Source organism: Felis catus, chromosome D1 (assembly GCF_018350175.1).
Source record: "Felis catus isolate Fca126 chromosome D1, F.catus_Fca126_mat1.0, whole genome shotgun sequence".
Classification (NCBI taxonomy): Eukaryota; Metazoa; Chordata; class Mammalia; order Carnivora; family Felidae; genus Felis; species Felis catus.
In genome coordinates, this window is record NC_058377.1 from 90023069 (window position 1) to 90046732 (window position 23664).

The 23664-nt window shown below is 51.7% G+C and overlaps 1 protein-coding gene across 16 annotated transcripts in view; it reads left to right on the forward strand.

Annotated features, from left to right (window-relative positions):
• Positions 1-23664, forward strand: part of PRR5L (proline rich 5 like) — a 152095-nt gene that overhangs the window by 122164 nt on the left and 6267 nt on the right. For 12 of the 16 annotated variants that reach the window (XM_045039146.1, XM_045039145.1, XM_045039147.1 and 9 more), the window contains 4 exons: positions 5321-5378; positions 10250-10341; positions 13567-13704; positions 18570-18696. In XM_045039146.1, the coding sequence (XP_044895081.1) occupies positions 5321-5378; positions 10250-10341; positions 13567-13704; positions 18570-18696 (415 nt within the window). Of the gene's footprint in view, positions 1-5320; positions 5379-10249; positions 10342-13566; positions 13705-18569; positions 18697-21412; positions 23493-23664 lie in introns of those variants that run through there. The other 4 variants (XM_023239772.2, XM_019812285.2, XM_011286802.3 and 1 more) reach the window with 4 other exon arrangements.

The window sequence follows — 23664 nt, forward strand, 5'->3', positions numbered from 1 at the left end:
TGGCCCAGCTGGATAGAGGTTTCATGGCGGAACTCCGTCCCGTCACCCGAGATTGCTAAACCGACTGCTCCCCATATGTGTGATCCTGAAGTGGATCTCCTCTCCCTTCCCCTTTGGGCAAGGACACAAGAAACCTCCCCAGTGGACAGGGCAGAAGAACAGGATGGCTAAAAGCACCAGACCTTCTTCCGGGTGGGTCTGGATTCCCATCCTTGCTGGAACGCTCACTGGCTGGGTAACTGCAGGCATGTCACTTAACCTGTCTGAGCCTCAGTTCTCTTAGTGATACGCTAGCTGAGATCATGGTACCGACTTCAAAAAGTTGATGCGGTTACTGGATGAGATGTTGTAGATGCAAATACTAAGAATTTGTAGGGAGCGGTCAACATACGGTAGCTATTTGTATCTTTATATATATTGTTTTATTATTGCTAAAATAAACCAGGGGAATATAATGGGGGTTTGGATTCAGACCAATCTGGGTGCTAGTTCTGGTCTCACATCTGCTAGTTGCTACTCTGAGCCTCCGTTTCTTCATCTGTACAAAAGGCATAGTTTGTGGGAAAGGTATAATGAGCTAGTTAGTGCATGCAAAGGGTTTAATACAGTGCCTGACAAGAGTAAAAACCAGTGAATAACTCTACCGTCATTCTTCCTCCTCCTCCTCCTCCTCCTTCTTCTTCTTCTTCATCTTCATCATCATCATCATCATCGCTAAAGCAGTGGCAGGCAGCCTTAGCATTTACAGGATTCCTGCTGTTGGAAAGTTCTTTCCTCTGGGAAGATGGGTTAGTGTCCTTCTCCCCACCCCCACCCCCCAGCCTGTGGGTTCCCTGTTTCCCTGAGTCCCTCCGGTGGGTTTGGGGAAGTACCTGCTTGACAAGAGGTGCACACTGTTGACAAGCCCACCTTCTCCTCTGTCCTCCCCTGCCTCCTCCTGCCTGCCATCCATGATCAGCTAGGATGAGCTGAATCTGTCCCACCCACTCAAGATTGGGTGGTTTTGGATGCCTTTCCCCAGACATCCTTGTTTTTTGGGTGTTTTTTTTTTTTTTTTTTTTTGCATTTTTCCTAGCTGAACTTCATTTTTCTGTTGGTGGCGTATTTTTTGATGTCTTAGACGTGTCAGCTGTCTTTCATGTCCAGGCTCCTCTACTGCTTGATTCAAGTGATGTGTATTCCACGTCTAAGTTCATTTATGGGTTGGGGGCAAGGCACCAAGTAACAATGGGCCTCGTTCCCAGTCCCAAGTCATTTCCTAGGTGGCTGCTATTTAATGTAAACGGTTGTTGGCTCCAAGCCATCGGGCCGGGGAGGTGGTGCGGTTGCCGCCATTGGGCAGGGAACGGGACCAGAGAAAGGTCGGGTTCTTCCCAGCCCTGGCACCACACAGCTCCATCACCACAGCCTGCAGCAAGCATGTCCTCAGCACCTTCCAGAACCATGCCTTTGTTAAGGGCCGGGAATGCGGTGAGGCGAGTTCCAGGAAGAGATGCTTAAAAGGACAGACCGTCCAAGATGGATGCCTGAGTCAAGGCTGGTTCTTTTCGTTTTCCTTTGTCCTTCTGGGGGGAAGGAGGGGGATGTCTCAGCAGCCTTAAGCCCCACAGATGTCCAGTTGGCGTATCCTGAGGTGAAGCGAGCAGCACACAGAGTGGCCGCAGCCAGGGTTGGGGAGGTCGGTCTCCCTTTCCCGTGGGCCTGCTGCTGCAGCCTGTGGTGGACAGGAGACCCCCCCCCCCCACCGCGAGAGATCGGAACCTTTGCGCCCTCAGTACACACATCCAGGATGGTCAAGAGGCCCTCCCTGAGTTACCAGCACTTGAGCCACAGCTCTGCCAGCCCCGGGGCGGGGAAGCCTGCCCCTGGGGCCCCTCCCCAGGTGCTGCAGGGTCTGCCCCAACCCTACCCTCCTTGCATTTGGGCCTGGGCCCCCCAGCATTTCGGGGAATAAGAGGACAGTGTGGGGCCGGAGGCAGGGTGAGGGAGACCCTGTGGGACCAGTACGCGCAGGGGTGGGGGAGTGGGGGGCGAGCAGGTGTTGAAAAATCCTCCTGGGGAGGTGATAGGAGGCAGGACCACAAGTGAACCCTATCAGATTTCACTTACAAAACACAAGTTTGAAGATAAAAAATACTAAGAATTAAAATGGCAACTGCAGAGCATTAAACCCCAAGCAGGAAGCCCTTCAGGCCATGAGGCCCGGAGGAACATAGGACCATTTGGAGGGTAGGAGCCTGTGTGACTGCAGATTCCCAGGAGAGAAGACTGTTGGCTCAGTTTGAGACCTGGGTCAGCAACGGGATAGGAAACAGGCCAATCAGCTAAGCCAGAGATGCAGGCTGTGATCAAGGGGTTTGAGCTTGCACAGTGGGGCACAGATCCATTGAGTGCATGGCGGGAGGTTCTCTGGAGAGCAGGGGCTGTGGGCTAGGCTGGGCCCAGTGATCCTTCCTCTGCGTGCACGTGACAAACAAAAGCTGGAGACCAGTTAATCAGCTGTAAAATAAGAGCAAAATCCACAAATGCCTACGGATAGAAGAGTCTGCAAGATGCTTTTGAAAGGTGCTTTAGTTTCCTGGAAAAGGACGAGTCCACCGAAATAGCCTCAAAACTGCGTGTGACCAGTGGATTTTGACCACAGGGCTGGGGAGATGGCAGAATATGGCTAGAGGCTCCTTAAATCCCCTCCTGAGCCCAAGTTTCTATTGCTCTTGTTTTGGCCTAAGTTATAGAACTGCCATGCTGTGTATCATGAGGATTTTAAAAGAGTATTTTCTTTTCCATTTCTCCATAATACACAAATCATTCCTTTTCATTGAAAAAAAAATGTCTTTTTTTCTTCCCCAAATGTCTCCTTGAAGGGGGAGAAGTAGGAGAGAGAGGGAAGAAGAACCTGGGCCATCGTTGAAAGCTTATCCCTTAAGGTATAGATACAGAGTGATTTTTATCAAGTAAAGAAAACGTCAACAGATTTAGGGACCCTGTATCACTTTCTCTCCTCTTCTACATATTCTGTCTCTCATCTTGATTTCTTAAAAGTTCAAAATGGGCTTCAGCACCAAAACAGGCAATATATATTCAGCCAATGTTTATTAACATCTGCTATGTTTGGGGCACTGTTCCCAGAGCAGTAAGAAATGGCCTTCACCGCTAAGGACCTAGTGAGTATGATACAGGGTTTGAATTTGTTTCTTTAACTCATGACATCGCCTGGACTAGGCTTTTATCTCTCTGTTGTGAGTACTTCCTGTTCTCCCACCACTCTACCCCCACCCCTGCCATTTAAAATGTAGACGTCATAGGACAAAGTCACAAAAACTGCATTAAGAGGGAGGCGCAATCACATTCACAGGTGCATTGCAGAAACATGACATCTTGGAAGGTTGTAAAGTTGTTTTGGAAGAAGCCTGGGACATCTGTGTTGGCATCAGAGGTGGTGACAGAGACTAATGGCATCAGGAGCCCTTGCACAGAGCACCCAGGGGAAGTTCTGAGAACTTCACCTGGATGGGTGATAGGGACCCACACAGAGACTTGAGGCCCCAGCTGCTCAGAAACATGCAGGTGGAGCGACTGCCTTCTGGAAGGCACCTGCACAGTCCTTTCCTGTCCAGCCCGGCTGTCACAGAGCCTTGCTTCTGATAGTCTAAATTTGGTGCAGTGGTGTTTTCTTGCTTTCTGACCCAGAAGCTGTTGGGATTCGTTTGCTTGGCTGGAAGGTGGAGAATGCAGGTGGGGTCTCACTGGAACTACCTCTCTGTTCCATTGTTCTGTGTAAAGGAATTGATTTTTGTCTCCTTTAACAGAGTTGGTGTTCTCCTAGAAGATGTCATTCCGACTTTGAGTTGGGGTTCCATCTTGACACTAAACGCTGGCCAACTACCTTTTGAAGTTAGATCATCTCTTGTGAATTTTAATAGGGCTTCTGAAATTTGGTTTATATGTGTGACTCACAGAAATGTGACAGTTCCTTTGACAAAATATTTTAATATGTTTGATGTAGGCCCATTCATTACCGACTCTCTTTAACTCCCACTCCTTTGTGAAGATAGATGGGCTAAGAGAACAGCTATTATCATCAATGCCCATTACCACTGAGTACTAAGGACATGAGATACTGTGTGTGTGTGTGTGTGTGTGTGTGTGTGTAATGACTAAGTCTTATAAGAACTTTATGATGTTGCTGGTATGGTGCCATTTTACAGCTGAGGAATTCAAGTATTAGAGAAAGTTCAAGATCACACAGCTCGAGTGTGGCCAAGCTGGGACTTGAGCCCCTGTCTGATACCCAAATTCTTTCCACTCTGCTATGCACGAGGGTTTGCATCATTGTCATCGTTGCAACAGGGTTTTAAGGTTTTATAAAGGAGAATACTAAGAAATGCATTAGGTTTTCTATAGGATACAGATCACCATGGGCCCCCTGTCCCATAAGCATAGGACTTTGTTAATCTGATAATGTGAGGTGAGTGGAGAGGCACCAGCGCATCCTTGCTCTTGGAGCTTCTGTGACCTGTGAAGAGGCTGCTCCACTTCTTATGGGACCAGCGCTAGCCCTTCAAGGGGGCTCTGGGTGGGGAGACTTGCTAGAAGGCAACAAAGCAGAGTGGAGAGAACATGGCTTTTAGAGCCAAGAAGACCTGGTCTGTCTCCTGTAGGCAGTCTCTTCACTGACCGTCAGTAAAGTGAAGGTCATGGCACCAACCGGATAGGACTGTTGGGAGGGTAGCAATTAGGTGAAATGAAGGATATAAACCCTCTGACATGCGCAGAACACTCAGCAGTTGCTAGGTACAATTGCACAAGGACTTAACCGTACTCTCTCTTTCCACAGCTTTCCATGCACACCCTCACTGGTGGACACATACTCACGGCTGCTTAAGGTTTTGCATACAGTCTCTTTCATGCTTGCGTGGGAAACCCTAAATTCATCTCTTAAAAAAATATATTATCTCTGCACAATTTCCCATTACCTCAACGCTCCCTTTTCTGAGTTTAGATGAAGGGCTTGAAGGACATCGGGTGTCCACCACAGGCCTGCCGGAGGACTCAGCCAAGCCTGTGGCATGCCTCCTCCCTGCTTGGAGGGATGGAATGGTGGTTGAGTTTGGCTCTCGTCTCCCTCGTTTGCCGTGGGATGTCTTGTTGACTTCTCCCGAAGCCTGATCTTCCAAGAGGACAGATGGCTTCTAGTACTGGGAAGCGTGACTGGCATCCAAGGGCCCAGAGCCCCGCGCCCTCACCCACTGGACGTGGAAGAGGTTTTGTCGGTGCGTGAAGTAGCCCAACCCTTGTGTTCTTTGTTCTCTCTTGACAGAATCAGCTTCTTGCCAAAGGCCTGTTGTTTGTGGAGGAGAAGATTAAGCTGTGTGAAGGCAAGTACAAGGCAGCCCTCGTACAGTGGGCCCTGTGACTCAGCCTCTGCTGTTTGGACAGCTGAAATGCTTCTGTCCAAGAGTGGCAGGCTCCAAGTGAGTGATTCACCCTGTCTCTCGCTCCCCCCGCGAGCGGCCCCACTTGCTTGGAGCCAGCCACTGTGGCTGTGCCCGTCAGATCTGTTTTTTGAAAAATGAGGTGGGATTGGGGTGGTCTTCTCCGAGAACCCTCGCCGAGGGTGTTTCACGGGATGCGTGCTGGCGGTCCCCTGTGGAGGGATAAATTCTACCACGGATCCTGACGTGCTGTTCTCCCTCGTCTGACCCAGGCTATTTCTAACCGGCCTTTTTCATCTTAGTTGAGGTCCTATATGACAGGAGGCCTACCTGTTTGGGGGGCATTAGGCTAAACAGGCCCCTGCTGAATGGCGTATGATTTGATAGGCAATGGAAGATTCCTGGCCTGAAAAGATTCTAGAGCCCAGCAGACAGAATAGAAAGGGACCGAATGGAGATGGGAGATGGGACCAAGGCAAAGTGCGGCCAACCCCGGGACTCTATCAAGGGCTACCTCTCCGCTGCCTCCAAGGTGGATTCTGACCTTAGCTTACCACCTACTTCTTCGGTGACTTTGGCCAAGTTTCTAGTTCCTTTGAGCCTTAGTTTTTACTGATTATTTATTTTTGAAAATTTTTTATTAAAATTTTTTTAAGTTTATTTCGAGAGAGAGAAATAGAAAGAGAGAGAAAGAGAATCCCAAGCAGGCACTATGCTCAGCGCAGAGCCCAGTGCAGGGCTTGAACTCATGAACCGTGAGATCATGACCTGAGTTGAAATCAAGAGTCAGATGCTTAACTGACTGAGCCACCCAGGCGCCCCAGTTTTTTATCATTTTTAAAATGACCAAATGGGCTAGGGGTTATAAGGAGTATAAGGAGTGTACCTGGCGTAGCATCATACTTGGCATGCCGTAGGTCCACAAACTGGTTTCTTTCTTTTTTTTTTTTTTTTTGGTACTTTAGCCTAAAGACCTCTATCTGTAGGTCAAATTTACTACTAGTCCCAGACATATCAGGCCATAGAGCATCCCTTTTTTTTCACCTCCATTCCCTGGGAAAGAGATTCTTGTTCCATGAAGTGTCCCCTGGGAAGACAAAGTAGGAGACAAATGAGAAGCTGACACCGGAAAGTTCCGGTGCTTGGCCCACAGTAAGTGCTCAGCAGACCTTTGGATGAATAGAGATTAGAAATTAACTTCCATATATGTGACAGCTGACTGAACTTGTAACCTTGTTTTCCTTCCATATAGCTGTATTCAGGCTTTCTCAACCTTATAAACACCCACTAGCCCAGGGTCTTAGTTTTAAGTGAGTGGCTCTGACAGGGATTTTGTGCCCCTTTTGCATTTAACAGTCGGGCCAGTACACAAGTACGGACAGTGGCTGCCTAGTAAAGGGGGGGAAGGGAAGCGTGGTCTCTCGCCACATCATTTGTCTGTAAGTCACCTGAGGGGTTACTACATGCTCCTGCAAATGTGGGAAACCAGCTTCATGAAAAAGATACCGAGCAAAACCAGGTCTGTAAGTGTTTTCAGGGAAGAGTCGATGTCTCTTATTCCAGTGACGCTTGACACGGATACATTTGGAGCGAAGGCTCAGAAATGGTGCTGAATGGGGTAAATGAAGGTCATCTGAGGTTCTCTGCCTCTGCCCTAAAGCACGCCATGGGGCACCAGGGCGGGGGTTCTCCCCGGGTCCGTGCTGGCCATGAGGTCTGCATGTCACCTCTGCACAGTGAAAGAGGTGGAGAACCTTGAAGGGCCTTTCCTGTCTTCAGCCAGAACTTCTCCACCTTTTTATTTCATGTATTACAACCGCACGAAAGATTTTATTTGACAGAAAGGATTCCCTTGCTATAGGATCCATCCTATCACTGAACAGACCGTACTCTGTTGACCTGATTGTTTTATGGACACATTGTACATGTGTCCCTTACGGCCGCAGAAAGGACAGAGGTAGCTCTTATCCTTGTGTTGATCTTTTGTGGGCAGGATCTGCCGTGTTTCTTCCAGGAATCTTTCCCAGAGCTTTCGTGGCCTCGACCGTAAGGAGTCCCTGATTCCCCTTCTATGGGCTTCCGGTGATCTAAACTCCTGTGGCACATTTAGAGGACAGTTTTTATAGGGTGGTTGTCTAGAAGCTTCTGTGCAGCCCCCTTCATCTTTGCGGGGAGCTAAGTCCTTAGGGGCTGTTTCTGGAGGTGAAGTCACCTCCCTGAAACTCTTTCTTCCCCGGGGTCACCCTGTTTTGTTAGCCTGTGTCAGTCGGACATTCTTCTCTGAACACTTTCCAAAACCTCCATTACTCTGTGAAGTTCGAAGCCAGCAATTAGACCCGAGTTCCCAGGAGAGGTGCCTTCCTGCTGCTGGGTTGAAAGATTACCTCATGTGCTGACGAGCTCTCCATCCTGGCGGTGGAGGGGAATAAGTGGGCACCGGCACGGATCTGCAGGATTCTCCTGCCCTTCCTTCGTGTCGGGAAGGCCTCTGCTGGGCTTTGTAATGGAAGGCTTAGGATACAGGCTGTCAATAAAGCAGCTGGAATATGGCCTTTTCTCCTGTGCAGTACGTTCCCCGGGTGTTGGGTTCACCTTGGTTTTGGGTACCAGGATGGCTTAACATGTCAGATGTTCCTTTTGAGCTCCCCGACTCCTCCCTGCCACGAACTAGCATAGCCTACATTTGAAAAGATTGGTTCGTTCAGACATTGGTTGATTATCAGCCATCTACCAGGCACTTTGCTAGGTGCTGGGGACACGGTGGTGAACAAAACCATCCTAGGATTCCAGGCCCTCGTGGATTAGCTCATAACCCAGTGGTGAAGAGAGAGATTAATCAAATCATTATGAAATATAACACTGTAACTGCAGCAGGTACTAAGAATACAGTCTGGGGCACCTGGGTGACTCGGTTGGACGTCCGGCTTTGGCTCAGGTCACGATCTCACGGTTCGTGGGTTCGAGCCCCACATCGGGCTCAGAGCCTGGAGCCTGCTGGGATTCTGTGTCTCCCTTTCTCTCTGCCCTTCCCCTGTTCCTGCTCTGTCTCTCTCTCAAAAATAAATAAAAATTTAAAAGATTAAAAAAAAAAAAGAATACAGTCTGTAGGAGGGAGGTTTGATCCATGGGTGAGACTTTGCTATAGAAGTGATGCTGGAGCTGAAACTAAAAGAATAGGCAGGTGTAGGTGAGGCAGAAAGAGGGGTAAAGAATAGTCTAGGCAAAGGGACTAGCACATGCAAATGCCCTGTGGTGTGCAGAGCATGGTGAGCCTGAGGGGCTGAAATAAAATCCACGTACTTAGGGGAATAGAGAAGGAGGGTGAGGATGCAGAAGAAGGAAACAGACTGTCCCCTCCAGATTGCCCGTGTTGCGGATGTTTCCTTGATCTAAGACCAAAGGAAAATGTTGGAGCTAATTATTAAGTCCTGCTGTGTCCTGTCCCATGCTGGGGCTAAATGTTAACCCCCTTCACTCACCAGCCGCAGCATCTGCGAAAGCCTGTACCCTTGATACTTGTGATTCATTCACTCAAAGATTTCTAAAAAGTAATTTATTGATCTGGCAACATGCCAGGCACTAGAAATAATAATGGTGGGGCAGGACAGACAGGACCCAGACGCCCATCCCATTCTAGGAGAGGAGACAGAGAAGTCAATCAGTGATTCCAACAACGTGTAATTAGCACTTTGTGAGGCAAATTACAGGGGACTATGGATTTGCATTTTCCCCTAGCGTGTGTCTCTCCAAGCTTTCAAAAATCCATGCATCTTTGGCCCCGCTAGCTGCTGGTTCTGCCCTTGTTCTGTTCTGTCTCCCAGCCGCTGCTTTTATTGTCCATTAAATTAATAGGCGGAAGAGGCTAAATGAATCTTTCAAGATCTGTTCAGTGGAACTGGCAGTGTTTTGCCAAACGCATCTTTCAGTGTCTAATCTTGGCCGACCCAGTTTCTCGGCCTCAGATGAGCAAAGACGGTGCCCAATCAGCTCTGTTATCTAGGTCATTAAAAAGCAGCCACCGTGTAGGCTCCTCTCTGCCAGTGCCGGCCTTTCCTGCAGGTGCGGGGTTCCTGGCACGGCCTTCTGGTGGCATTGGGTGACCCATGTACACCCAGCCTGGGAGCGGTGCCTGACCAGTGGCTCAGGATCCCAGGGGTGAGCGTACGTATAGCATCAGGAGGCGGGGCCTGAGTTCTGCAGGTGATACGCTGCCTCCCTCTCCCCGCTGGTTATTGCAAACCAGTGGGTGGAAGTGACAGTTTCCAGGCCCTTCTTTTCACCTCCTTGTCCCAACAGCTCAAATCCAGAATGAAAACCCAGTGTCGTAGTGATTAGAAAATCAAAACAATATATAATTGTGCACGTGATCGTCCCAGATAATGTTGGTCAAGGGCATGGATTCTGGAATCCCAGCTCTGCCTTCTAGCCGTGTGATGTTAGGCTAGACACCTGGCCTGTCTCTCTGAGCCTGTAAAGTGAGGGAATAGTTTATTCATGAAATGTAGATGAGGAGTTTAGTACAGTGCCTGAGAATGTTGTTACCATTCTCACCACAGCAGCAACTGTTCTGTGATTTCCAGACTTCAGCTCCCTTTCCTGGATTGGGGGATAGAAGACATGTTTGCCTCTTTTCGGTTAAGTCTTTCCACTCATTCCCACGTTTACTTGTAGCAGTGCCTCCTAGATGAAATGTAGGTCATGAGTTACCTGCCCCCATGCTCCCTTTGACACGGAGCGGTCTCTAGCCTCTCCTGCAAGTAATGACAAATTCTTTTTCTTTCTTTCTCCCCTCCCATCTTCTCGCCCTCGTGTAGGTGAAAATCGCATTGAGGTTCTGGCTGAAGTGTGGGACCACTTCTTCACTGAGACTCTCCCCACCCTGCAGGCAATATTTTATCCAGTTCAGGTCAGTCTCGGAGGAACGACCTCCTGCCGGCCTCAGCACTCTGTCTCATTCCTTGGCCTTTGCCAGCTCGGGCCTCCTGGTGAACCGGGGAGAGGCAGGACGTTGGGTGCCTGAGTCGGCTAAGGACCTTGGGGCTCTTTGAAGGGCTCTCTGGTCTGTGTTTAGCATCTGACCTCCAGCAAAGAGAGAGCGCCTGCGTAACTAGCAATTTGTAGGCTCTCCTCACCCTCTTGGTTTTGAATATGCCTTGTATGTTCTCGGAGTGGTTTGTTTCTTCCAGCTTTTCAGAAGCAGAGATGGGGTAGGGAGACTGTTTTCTTTTCTGTCCCTTTCTTTCTTTGCTCCCCCCTCCCTTTCTTTGAAGCACAATTTTAAGGCAGGGTTCCTGTTGTTCCAAACTGTGGGAAAGGAATAATGTTTCTTGCCCTCTGTAAGGGATTCCCGAAGACAAGTAGCCACATGATGTAGCAGAAAGAACACTAGACTGAGAATCAGTAGTTGGTCCTGGGCAAACTCATTTCACTTCTCTGAGCATAGCTCGGTTTCATCTGCAAAATGTGGAATTTCGTGTGAGCAGTGAGTAGCATCTCTTTGGTATTATTGTGTGACCTGGGCTTCTCCTAACACTTGAGGTGATTTCCTTCCATCTTCCCGCAGAGTCTAATAGCAGGACGAGGCATTGCCAGTGCAGAGTAGACGCCCCCGAAGGCAGGTGTACCAATCGATGTTCCTCTCCCAGACTCACCTCTCCATCCTGCATTAACACTGCCCCCCCCCCACCCCGCCCCTGGGCTTAAGGCTCCTATCTCACCTGGCTTTGGGGAAGTGTGGGTGTAGGGCATAGCAGCTGAGCCATTAACAGTGGTAGGAATGACCCTGGTACCAGACCTAAGGGCCCACATGCTTTGTTTGCTCTGAATGGTATTTTATGGGAGCTTGGAATTCTTTTAAATATGTATCAATATTTAAACATTGGGAAGTTATGCCTACAGAGCTCCTTTCCATTTCTGGCCTGCCCCTAACAATTTTTAGTAGAAGCCTCTGGCCTGCACAGCTCACTGCTCTTTTGATCCCTTCCATTACCCTCGGGTCCATCCTTTACCCCCGTGAGGGGGTTTGCAGCATTTATGTAGACAATTCAGCCCCCGTACCATGTGATAGTCACTAGGCCAGCACTGGGTCCTAAGAAGACAGACCTAGGGGTAGGATTCCCAGATTTAGCAAATAAAATGACAGGATGCTGAGTTAGATTTCAATTTCAGATAAACAATGAATAATGCAACATTTGGGGTGTGCTTCTACTAAAAAATGATTCACATTCTACTGGACATCCTCTGTTTTATTTGGCATCCTGTTGGCGGAGGTGTATAGACCCGGGTCTCTCTCTTGGGACCTGGTGGGCATGGAATTTCAAGGGGTGGGTGTATCCAGATGGGTTTAGAATGGAAGTGTGGCACCTGAGTGAGCATGGCCCTGGGACAATCGTCAGATGGCCAAGAAGGGCCCTCACATACATCCAAGCGGGAGCCCAGCTGTGAGGGTCTGAGGACGTTACTGTCCTGCTTCTCTCGAAGAATCAGAAGCTCCGGTGACGGGTGATGCTGCCCGTCCATCCGCTTCCCCACACACGGTTTCCCAAGTGCTGTTGCTGCCGCTGCTGTTCCAGACACCCCACCGCGGGAATCCCTGAGTTAGCGGTTCTCACTACTGGTGGTAACACACCAAGGTGTCTGTTTGTCCGGCTAGATCCTTCTTAGAGCCCCCTGCCTGGATGGGTGTCTGACACCTACTTCCTCATTGGACAAGTGTGGTTTTGAGTACCTACTGTGTTCAAGGGTGTGGAAGCTTGCCTTCATCTTCCTACCTCATAAGGGGAAAGGAACCCTGGAGGGGAAGCGAGGGCAGAGACCTAAGAGACAGGCGGTCAGTGTCGAGTGCTGGCGTGTGGGGCAAAAAGTAGCAACTGTAGCACCTTAAGGTGGTGGGGAAGGCAATCAGGGAGGGGGGTGGTTGACCCGAGCCTGGAAGGCACTGGTGGTGGTTGTGTGCATCTCTTGGTGGAGGGAGTGGGGGGATGCGGGGATGGCAACCCTAAGGAGTTACGGGAAATGTAAAATTTCCTTAAGCCTTGGCAGACTTGTGGGATGAAAAGCTACATCCTGTTTGGCAGGTGCCTTGATGATATCTTTGGCTCTCCCAAGAGCAACCCATCTTTGGTGTGTGTTGTATATATATGTGCAAAGGAGAGTCTAGGAAAGGGGCCCTCCTTTCTCTTTTGGGAAACTTTGGCAGCTCTAAAATCAACCGGTTAATGTTTGAGATCCAGCTCTTCCCTGGATATAGTACCATAACCCTGTCCTTCAGGGTTTTCATCTGCGGAGTAGGTTTTGTAATAGTACCTATCCGAAAGGGTGGCGACTAAACGTGTTACTTCCATCTAAAATATTTAGAGTCATGGCTTGCACAGGGAGCTTGGGTAGTATCAGCTCTTAGGATTATTAGTTATGTTCATCCTCCGCCTGCACCCTGCACGGTCAAAACGAGTCCCTGTGTTTTTCCTTCTTTGCCTGTCATGCGCCAGGCGCTCACATATTAAGCAAAGTTGAGGAAGCAGCCTTGAAAGTGGGGGGCAGGGCTAGTGTTGATCTTTTCTCTCGCTTCCCCCCATCTTCCTTTCTTCCTCCTTCCTGAATGCCCCTTGCCCCCCATGACAGCATAGCCCCCATGTATCTTGTCCCATCTTGGGTCACTTAGGCGGATTGAGTGAGTCACACCTTATCTTTTTTTTCCTTTAATGTTTTATTTATTTTTGAGAGAGAGAGAGAGAGAAAGAGCACAAGTTGGGGAGGGGCAGAGAGAGAGGGAGACACAGAGTTGGAAGCAGGCTCCAGGCTCCGAGCCGTCAGCACAGAGCCCAGCACGGGGTTCGAACCCACAAACTGTGAGATCATGACCTGAGCTGAAGTCAGACGCTTAACCGACTGAGCCACGAGGCACCTCTGAGTCACACCTTAATCTTAAATGAAGTTTTCATTTGGAAGGACGGGGGGAGGAAGGGGCCAAATCTTCGACTTTTTGGCAGTCTTCTCCCCACCCAGGTCTGCAGACACCTCATCCCGGCCCATCGTGGTGCTCTGTACACACTGGTTGTCCTGGAACCCCCGTGGTTAGTGGCATATCCAGCGGGCTCTCACCTCCCAGCCCTGCCCCCTCTCTCCTCTCCAGGGCCAGGAGCTGACCATCCGCCAGATCTCTCTGCTGGGCTTCCGCGACCTGGTCCTGCTGAAGGTGAAGCCGGGCGACTTGCTGCTGGCCCGGTCCCAGCCGCCCTCATCCATTGTCCAGATGTTGCTCGTCCTGCAGGTGGGTGAGGCCCCGGTGGAGATGTGGCTACCTGGCCAAGGGAGGAAGAGACCCTGTGGGACGGCAGAGGGACCAAACAACTTGAACGTCTTAGCTTAGCTCGTATTCTTTAGTGTAGCTGTTCCTGGGCCTTAGCGCATTTGTTCCCTTGCTGTACCTCCACTGAGCACCTGTGAGGCCCCTGGCACCGTGCTCCATGCTGGGATCCCAGTGGGGGCCAGAGAAGCGGGTCTTGTCATTCAGGAAGCGGCACCCTCCCCCCTTTCCTGCATGTCAGTGATCCATAAGTCACATGCGACCACAAGAGCCTGCTGTAGCTGAAGCCAGACCAGGAATTCCCCCGAAGGTTCCCGGGCAGGTGGGCACCCTAAGAGACTACAGCCAGAAGTGAGACCACATCAGGCCCCAAAGCTGCCAGCCTTTCATCACTTACCAGTCTTGCCTTCTTTCTCTCTGCTGCTACCTCTCCTGGCCCTGCCCGGTGCCTCATGGCCTTGGTGTCTCTCCCTTTCTCCCTCCTTCTGCAGAATTGTATTCAGTACTTTGGTTTGCACCTGACCAAACGTGGCATCCCACACACAACTCCCGTGTTTCCACCAAGAGCTGACCCAGATGGTTGTCTCTTAATCCCAGTTCTGAATCAACAGTGGGAAGATGAGCTAATGCTACTGGCTGATTTCTGAATCAGATAATCAAAAACGACCACCTTATGAGGCGGACAGTGTTGTTATTCCCATTTTACAGATGAAGAAATGGAAACCCGGGAAGTGTGTGTTTGTCCAAGCTCCCTCAGCAAGAGGTGGTAAGATTCAGAGCTATGTACACTCAGGGGAAAGAATTGGATTTGTCTAGCTCTGGCTACACGACTCCCCTTTGCCAGTCAGCCATGACCTTGGGTCGAGTACCATAAACATGGCGTCAGGGAGCCCGATCCGATGGACGGGGGTGCATAATTCCCAAGAAACAGAGCTGCAGCCCAGGGACAGCCCCAGAAGATGGCAACTATGCCTCCACCTCTGTAACAAGTTCAGCTGCCACAGCATCAGGTCTGAGCCGTTCCCCAGGGCAGCCGGTTCCATCGTTGGTCAGGCTGGTGGTGACCCCGCTGCCCTCTTGGCAGGGGTAGAACAGCAGGCTTGGGGCCCTGGTCTCCCCCTCCCCCAGCTGCTGTTGCCTTCTGGCTGTCTAAGCTAGGCCATCCTTCTGGGCATTCTCCCCCTTTCCTGAAGTCAGAGGAGCAAGAGCTGCCTAATAGGACGAGGGGGAGCTTAAATGTCTGGAAAGCCAGCTCAGGCATGTTTATGGCAGGGAAGGAGAAGGCGTGGGGGTCAGAAAGTGTGTGTGTGGGCTCATGTCTGGGATGCATAAAGCAGAGCTTGCATCCCACGGAAAAAGTCTAGAAAATGAGCCCTTTAGGGTTCGGATAGGACAATTGGGAAAGAGGAGTTGGGCTTTCCCCCTCTTATTTCCATTTATAATATTTTAGGGATGACAGGTGTTCCTTTGTTGTTGTTGCTGTTTGTTCTTTTGGAGGGAGAACTGGGGTGGGGGTCCCCACCTGCTGACAGTAGACCAAAAAGGACTGTCTCTGTACTAATGAGAAACACCCACCACGTTCCCACATGGGACAACCCAAGAATCACATGAGAAATCTGCCGTCATCCCCCCGAAGCCCTGTAGGGGTTAGCCTGCTTGCCTGGGAGATGCTTCCTTCATCCATCCTGGCCCCCAGTCCACACCGCTGTCTGTGAGGTTCCCGGTGGGATCTTAGGAGAGCAGCCCAGTCTGTACCCTGGCCTCCGGTCCTTCCACCTCCCCATCCTCACCTGGAAACTGCGGCCACACTGGCACCCCCTTTGTGTCTCCCTACACAGCAGAGTCTTCCAGGGTCCACGGTCCCCTTCAGGCCAAGGCAGGTCTGTATGTTTGCTCCTCCCTCTTGTTCCTTCAGCACATAGCAGGCCCGGGGAAGGGTGAACAAAACACCCATTCCGCAAGTGATGGCACAGCCAGAAAGAGCCTGAGTAGGACTGACCCCAGGTCTCTGGCCTCAAATCCCCTGACAGTGACCATCACGTAGTTGGGATTTGTCTCTTGGCGGACAGAAGTACAGTCGGAGAAACTCCATGGTCGTGACAGAGGTCTGGGAAGTTGGGCAAGGAAACAGTCCCCGTTTTCCTGTTTTCACAGATGAGGCGGAGATTCAGAGAGTTGGCCAACCAGCTTAAGGTCACGTCCTAATCTGTAAGATCTGGATCTGTCATCCAGTCCTCACCTCTTGCTACCTGCCCACCGAGCCGTGCCCAGCTACAGCTGCCTGCCCTCCAGCAGTCCCCCCAGGGTCCTGGGAGATGCTATATAAGCTTCTAAGATGGTCCCCTTTAATGCTGGGCATTTGGCGTTATTTCCCCCAAGGGTCTCATGGGACTAGTTCTGGCCCACGTTCTTCCTCACCCTGGGAGCTATAAAGCCCAGGGCTGGGAATGTGACAGTGACGAATCGGGATCTTTGGCCAGTCCAGGTCTGTCATCTTGAATAGCAGGATGGCAGCTGCTGGGTCTGAATGCAACTTGCAGGTTGCCGTGCCCTGGGATCATTCCAACTGCAGGAAATTTGGGTCCCAGTAGTTAGAATTGCTCCCTTCTCTCCCCAGACCCCCACTTTCCCCAGTGCCATGAGATCTGGGGCTGGCTTTTCCCTGCCTGACTCGTACAGAGAAAAGAGCCATTTCTCAGGCCTTCTCTCCCTTTTCCAGTGCTCTTCCAAAATGTCACTGAACAAACCTCTCCCTCCCCAAAATACGCAAGGGGCTCCAACTTCCCTGCTATGGGCTGTATGCTCCCAAGCTACCCCAGGGAGAGGCTGAACCACCGGTTTTGACCACTAGAGAGATCTGGTTCCTCCTGGCAGGTACAGACAGGTTCTGAGATCATCCTAGAACAGTGCCTTCTGAGGGGTACCCGTGCGGTCACCCGGGGTCCCATGCCAAGCAGGGCCCTGTGCTTGGTTTAATTCTCTCCCACTGCCATCTTGAAATTCTTAATAATTTTTCAGTAACGGACCCCCACATTTTCATTTTGCACTGGGCCTTGCAAATACATAGCAGTCTGGCGGCCAGGCTGAGGGCTGTGTGCAAGCCAGGCTATCCAGGAGCTACCCTGGGAGAAAACCATCCAGTTCCAAACCATGCACTTGTTAACCCATTTTCTTCCCACCTCTTGCCTCCTCTCCTTTCTCTGTTGCCCCTCTCTGTTTAGCGTTTATTAATCGTAGTGGGGGAAACACTTGGGTGGGGGGCGGGGGAGGAGAAGGCAGAGAAATAACAGAGAAATATCTCAGAGAAATATCCCTGAGAAATAACAAGGAGGAAAAAAATGAAAAAGAAAAAAGTCTCCTCAGCTCTGAACACCAGTCGAGGTGGTTTAGGGGCTGAAACTGCTGCACTCTTGAGGCCTGGGTGGTTCCCGGGGAGCATTAACAAGGCTCCGCTCTCCCCTCTGTGGCCTTGAGGATTTCCTTCCCCAGTGAAGCAGGCCCTGTGCTTTCCCCCTTTGCTTCCGTGGCTTCGGCCCACGCTGAGGGGTATTAGAGCCCGGGGGGGCATGAGAAACATCCTGCCTTCTTCCCACCGTCCCCTGTCCCCTGTCCCCTGCCAGTGCTAGGGAGTCTGAGGCCCACTCGTGTTTATTCTGCATCTCCTCCCTTCCCACCCTTCCCAGCCCCAGCCTCCAAGTCTTCTGTCCCCACAGCCCCCTTCTGCAACCTCCTTTGTGTTTCCTTAAGCCACTCCTTCCCTGTCACTGCCCCCAGCCATCCCTGTCTCCGTGGTGGGGGGAGCTGACAAGGGGCCAAGTCAGCCTGTGTGCAGGGGAGGCTCCACCCCACCCAGGCCTCCCCCACCTGTGGGATGGGCCCTTCCCGCTTCACCCCTCCACCATCTTTTCCTCTAATCCCTGAAAACTCCAGCACAGTGAGGAGTTTTTACTTTTTAGGTAAAGGTGATTGTAACATCAATTCCAATTTGAGAATTTGGTGGGACGTCCTCTTGGGCCGAGGGGAGCCCCCACGGAGCCTTTTCTCTCTGTCTTTCCGCAGTCCCTCAACACAGAGCAAGGCTTCGAGCCCTTTCCAGCAAGATATTGGATTCCCTAGGAGTCTACTGGTCTTCTAGAGAACCTTCGTCATGTTTTGTCTCCTTTTTGGTTTTGACCGTTGTCATATGTTTTAGTTGGTGTTTGTTCAGGCTTAGCCCTGAGGACTCCTGTCCTTTTGGGCTTTTGAACTAACTCTTCTTCATCTTGGTGCCTAACATCTGTCTGGCTCCACAGTGAGTCTCCCTTTCTTCTACTGTTCTGGATTTTTCCATATTCTGTCCCCCTTTCTTTTCTAACCTCCTTAACAAGTGGCAGTAAGATGGGTTCAGAGCCAGACAGCTGGCATTCCAGTCCCAGGTTTTTGCCACTCACCAGCTGAGTATTCCTGGGAAAGTTACTTGAGCTCTCTGGGTGCTACTTCCTCATCTGTAGAAGGTGGACGACGAGGGAGGGTCCCTGGCTCCTTGCGTTGTTGAGAGGCCTCTGCTTTGGTCCGTGTAAAGTGCCTGCATTGTGGCAGTGGGGTGGGATTACATGGTTGGGACCAAAGTGGGCAGTCCCACCTGCCCTGGACAGTTCTGATCCCTGTGACCCATGGCAAGTGACTCGGGCTTTAAGCCTCAGTTTCCTTCATTCCAGCCACAGCGATGCCGCCTGCTGGTGTCACCACTTTGTATGTAGTAGGAAGGCAATCAGGACTTGGTGGCTGAGTGCCAGCTGGCCCTGGCAACTTTTGACTGACCCTTGTCTCTCTTGGATGTTTATTTCCAGAGTGTTCACGAGCCCACAGGCCCAAGTGAGGGTTATTTGCAGCTGGAGGAACTGGTGAAGCAAGTGGTGTCTCCGTTCCTCGGCATCAGTGAGGACCGCGGTGTCTCGGGTCCCGCGTTTATGTTGGGTAAGGGGCAAGGCTCTCGGGCTGCCGGGTGCTTTGGTGATAATGCTGCCAGCTCTGTTTTCCTGAGCCTGGATTATGTCCAAGCCCCTGGCTTCTGATGTGGGTCCGTGCAAATCTGTGCCTGGTAATCACTCGTGTGTCCTGCTGGCCTGTGTGGCCGTAACCCTCCCCGCCTGACGATGCCTCCCCAGGGACTGTGCCTCTGTGGTGTTGCTTGTCTGATCCGCATCTTTGATCAGTGGCTTTGATCTTCTCTGTGGGCCTGCAATACTTTTCCTGTATCTGATCACCAGAAACTATGCCTTATTACACGCCCCACACACTCGAGTGCAGAAACCACCCGTGATGGATTTTCCCTTGAAAGCAGCTTGAAATGTGAAGCCAACTCATTTTATGTGCGGCCAGGGACAGATGAAATTGAGCTGCTGTCACCCCCTCCTTGTCTGTAGGTACTGCCAGGGCCCACATGCCAAGGAAAGGGGCTCCTGGACTGGGGGACAAATCCTGTTGGTGGCTGTAAGGCTAGCATTAGCGTCAGGCTCTGCATTTGGCCCCCTGGAGAATCTCGAGGTGAACGGGATCTGTTCCTTCTCTCTGTGAAACCACGGTCCAGATGGGGAAATAGCCGTGTAACAGGCTTATCATAAGACACATTCCTGTCACTCTTTGAAATGAAAAGTCCCCCAAAGGCAGGAATTTTTCTATCCCCAGTGACTTTAATGGTGGTTGGCGATAGTAGGCACTCAAAAAATACTTAGTGGATGGACGACAGGCAGTTGCACCCCAAGGCGGGGCTGACTGGCGCCCATACAGAGCTGCAGAGGTGAAAAGCGATTCCCTGAACTGGGAATCTTTTGCCTCCTCTCCTTGCTTTAATGGAGTTGCAGCCGAGCGTCAAAGGAAAGGGCAGAGGAACAGCCTCCAGCCTGGCTCCTACCCCTTCCTGGGCCTCACTACTGCAAGCAAAGCAGGGCTGGCTGCCAGTCTTCCTGGCCCCTTCGTGTGTTTTCTCTGGAGACACCAGCCTAGCCACAGCCACCGCACATCTGGGGTGCTGGCCCAGCCCGCCTGCCCAGTCCATCCCCCGCCCTCTCTTCCACCCTTGCTCACTCACTCATTCCGCCCAGGGGCTGGCACGAGCCACAGTAGCAATGGCGGCTGAGGGCAAACCGTCCCCTGCCTCTCTGGCCGTGAGCGGGGCGCCACGTTGCTATGCCCTCCCTGGAGCCCACCTTCTTACTTCAGCTCAGCCCACTGGCTTGCCGGCTCACCCACTTTGGGCCGGGAGGATCCGGGTAGATGTCAGGACACCATCAGGTGAGCTGGGCCACGTCGGGGACTTTGCCATTGGCTGGGCCTAGAGCCAGGAACAGGGACAGATTTGGAAGTTTGCTCTGGGAGTACTTACTCCAAGAGGGGACACCTTTGGCTTCCCAGTTAGGATAATACATTCTTTTGTCAAAGTATAAAGCAAAGGTCTGAGGTTTTTTTGTTTGTTTTTGTTTTTTGTTTTTTTTATACCAAGGACAATCCTTGTGTGGGGCATTGTCTCAGGAGGGACAGAAGGGGAAGAAAATGACTCTTATGGATTGTTTGATTATGATTATTTTAGCAAATGTATACTGAAACCTTACCCCTGGTACCTTAGGAGGTGCTGCAGGTATATCCATGAGTAAAACCGACCCATCTCTGCCCTGTGGGGCACACGGTCCAGTGAGAAGGTCTCAGACAGTACATCATGACTCATTAATGAACAAGTTCTCTGAATGGGGGAAGTACATCGGCCACAGGGCCCAGGGCAGGGGCACTTCACCTGGACTGGGGGAACCAGGAGAGGCTCCCCAAAGGAAGTGATACCTGTGCTGAGTCCTGTAGGATGGATTTGAGGTAGTCTCCCTTTGCTGTTTGCTGAGCTATCCCAGGGAGAGGGAAAGATCTTTGGGAGGCCTTTGGGGTAGGGAGAGTGGTGAACGGGGCGGGGGCGGGGGGAGGGGCTGGAGCATTTGAAAAACCAAGATACCGTCAGAGTTGCAAAGTGGCTGGTGGCCAGGGAAGGCACAGGCCACAGATTACATCCTGGGCATTATGCTGGGTGGGCTGGAGACCATACCGCAGAGTGGGCACCATTGTTCCCATTTTACAGCTGAGGGTTCAGGTCACTTGGCTGTTGGAGCTGGGATTTGAAAGCCCCAGGTTGTTTGCACTTTACCAGTTATCCTACATGCTCCAGCCTCCCCCCGCCCCTGTCAGTTTCTAGAAGGTCATTGTGATTTTACTGAGGGACAGCTGAGGAGGTGATCCTTCCCCCTCATTCCTTAGCTCCTCAGGGCTCCAGGGCCAGACATTTCACCCCGAACCTCTGGATACTAAAAAGTTGACATGGCTACAATGGATCTCTTCCCTGTTGAGGACACCCCTTTGCCAGATAAAGTGAGGATTCTCTGTGCCTCAGTCTTCCCCTCGGTAAAACATGGAGACCATGACGTTTATCCTGCCTGAAGGAGAAGAGTGTGCAGACCACCAACTGAAGTGTGAAGCCACAGGAGGGCTTTGCCGTGGTCCGCTGGGGCGGGGGTGGGGGTGGTGGTGAGGGGAGCAAAGGTGGGGCGGGGAAGGGGAAGGGGAGGGGGGGCATCCAGGGGTGAAGAGCGGTCGAGGGCAGCTGGAGCGCTCATCTCAAAAGCCACCACTTATCAAAATGCCTGTCATGTTTCAGGTGCTGACCAGGCACTTGTCCTCTTTGCACAGCCCGCTGAGGGGTGGGGGAGTGCTGTGGTTGCCTCAGTCTCAGACTCCGGAAGAGACCTCCCCAGGGCTGCGTGGAGTAGATGACCAGAGACAGAGAAGAGGTTTCTCCAGGGGGCGCCCCTCATTGCACGCGCCTGTCCAGGCACGTTTGACCCCACGGGGATTCTGGGGAAAGCTCTCTTCCTGTCAGCCAGGCCGATGGGTGTGAGGAGCGAGCCTCACCCCCTGATATACGAGGCTTGGCAGAGAGAGGGAGAGGACTCTGAGGCTCGTGGGAGCAACTGTGTGCGCAATGTGGCTCTCCTCCAAAGCAGTCCCTTTTCCAGAGCTGTGGGGAGGTGGAGGTGAGGAGTAAAATCTTTAAACAAAAACAAAAACAAAACTGTTTTGTCCTACCTTTCTAGTTCCCGAAGTCTCCAAGCTGCTGCCCTGGCTGCCTCCCGGGCCCCCCAGCAAACACTCAGAACACTCAGCAGTGCTGTGTTTTTCTCACACAAAAGCCCTGGCCTCCCACAGATCTTCCTCCATTGTGTCTCCAGGGGAGGGCCCTTTTCCTCAAGACCCTGTAACTTCTCCACGTGACAAGTAGGCATTCATGGGCTTTCAGGTGCCTGGGCCCGGAGAGGGACGTCCACAATGGGCTTGGCGTGCAGAGGGCACAATACCCGCATTATGGCGGCCACTCCTTCGAGCCTGGGAGATCAAAGGCCTGGGAACGGAGTCCCCCACAAAGGGCCCGAGGACCGCCTCATCCAGGCTTTGCTTCTCTGGGGTTTGAAAGGAACTGCCATTGCTGGCTCCGGTGTAGGGGGATGAATGCCAGAGCTCAGTGGGGCGCCTGGGGAGTGATGAAGGCAGAAAGGCTCCGCTTGCCCCACCCCGTGTGAAAGGCAGGAGGAGGAGGAGGAGGAGGAGGAGGAGGAGGTCTGGAGGTGGGTGCCTGCCCAGGTGGCAGGACACGGCTCCTCTCCCAGCTCAAAGGGTACCGTTGCAAGGGAAGGACCCATTTCAGCCCCCGAGGGGTGACCACAGCTTAATCAGCCTCTTAAAGGGAGATTTTCTTCTCTGAGTGGCAGGGCCTGACTCTCCCTGGTACAAATGAGAAGGCCGGGAAGATGATAGGCAACAACAGTGTGGGTAGCTGTCTCAGCTCCAGCCTGGCCTGTGGTCTGACCCCACTGGGGCCGCAGCTGACGTGCTTGTCTGAGGTTGACTCTGGAGTCTGGTGGGAGCTTATCGAGGAAACGCTGTCTGCCCCCGGGGACTCGGCACAGCCCAGCGGCCCCTGTGGTCTCCACTCTGCCCACACCCAGTCTTGGGAACCAAAACACTCCACCCAGCAGGCAGAAGGAAGAGTCCTAGGCCTCTCCCGTGAGTCATCAGCAGGGAACAGCCATAAGGAGAGAGGCAAGGCCAGAAGGAGCGGGGCCTCAGAAACCACAAGGGCTGCGCTTTGGCTGTGTGGCCTAGAGTCAGTTACTTGATGTCTCTGAGCTGCAGAGAGCTGAACACAGAGAAGGAAGATGCCACCCTGTCTCAGGGCAGGGCCCAGGCAGAGCTGCTACCTGCTATGATATGGTCCCCAGCTAGAGGCAGCCTGGCCCCCTTGGAATGCCTCCAGATGAGAAATTGTATGTGCCTCTCCCCGGACCACATCCCGACCCTTGCCATGCTGCATAGTCATGCCTGATGATTTGTCAGTCTCCCCCTTAGACTGTTAGCTCGTCGAGGGCAGGGAACGTGTGGTTCCTCTTGTACCCCAGGCCCTAGCGTAGGTGTCTGCTCTGAGTGAGTGTGTGAGTGAATGTCTGGGTTCCATCCGTCAGTCACTCTGGAGCAGGCCCATCCGAAATGACTCCTCTTCAAGACTTCTCCTCCTCTGACTCCTCAGAGAGCTCCTGCCTGTACCTCTGCCCTGTCATTCGTTGACCTTGTTCGTTTTTTTTTTTTTTTATTCCAGTAGAGTTAGCATGCAGTGCTATATTAGTTTCAAGTGTATGATACAGTGATTCAACAATTCCATACTTGTTGACCTGGGTTTTTTTGTTTGTTTTATTATTTTTTTTAACGTTTATTCATTTTTTGATAGAGACAGAGCGTGAGTGGGGGAGGGGCAGAGAGAGAGGGAGACACAGAATCCAAAGCAGGCTCCAGGCTCTGGACTGACAGCACAGAGCCCAACACGGGGCTCAAACTCACAGACCGTGAGATCATGACCTG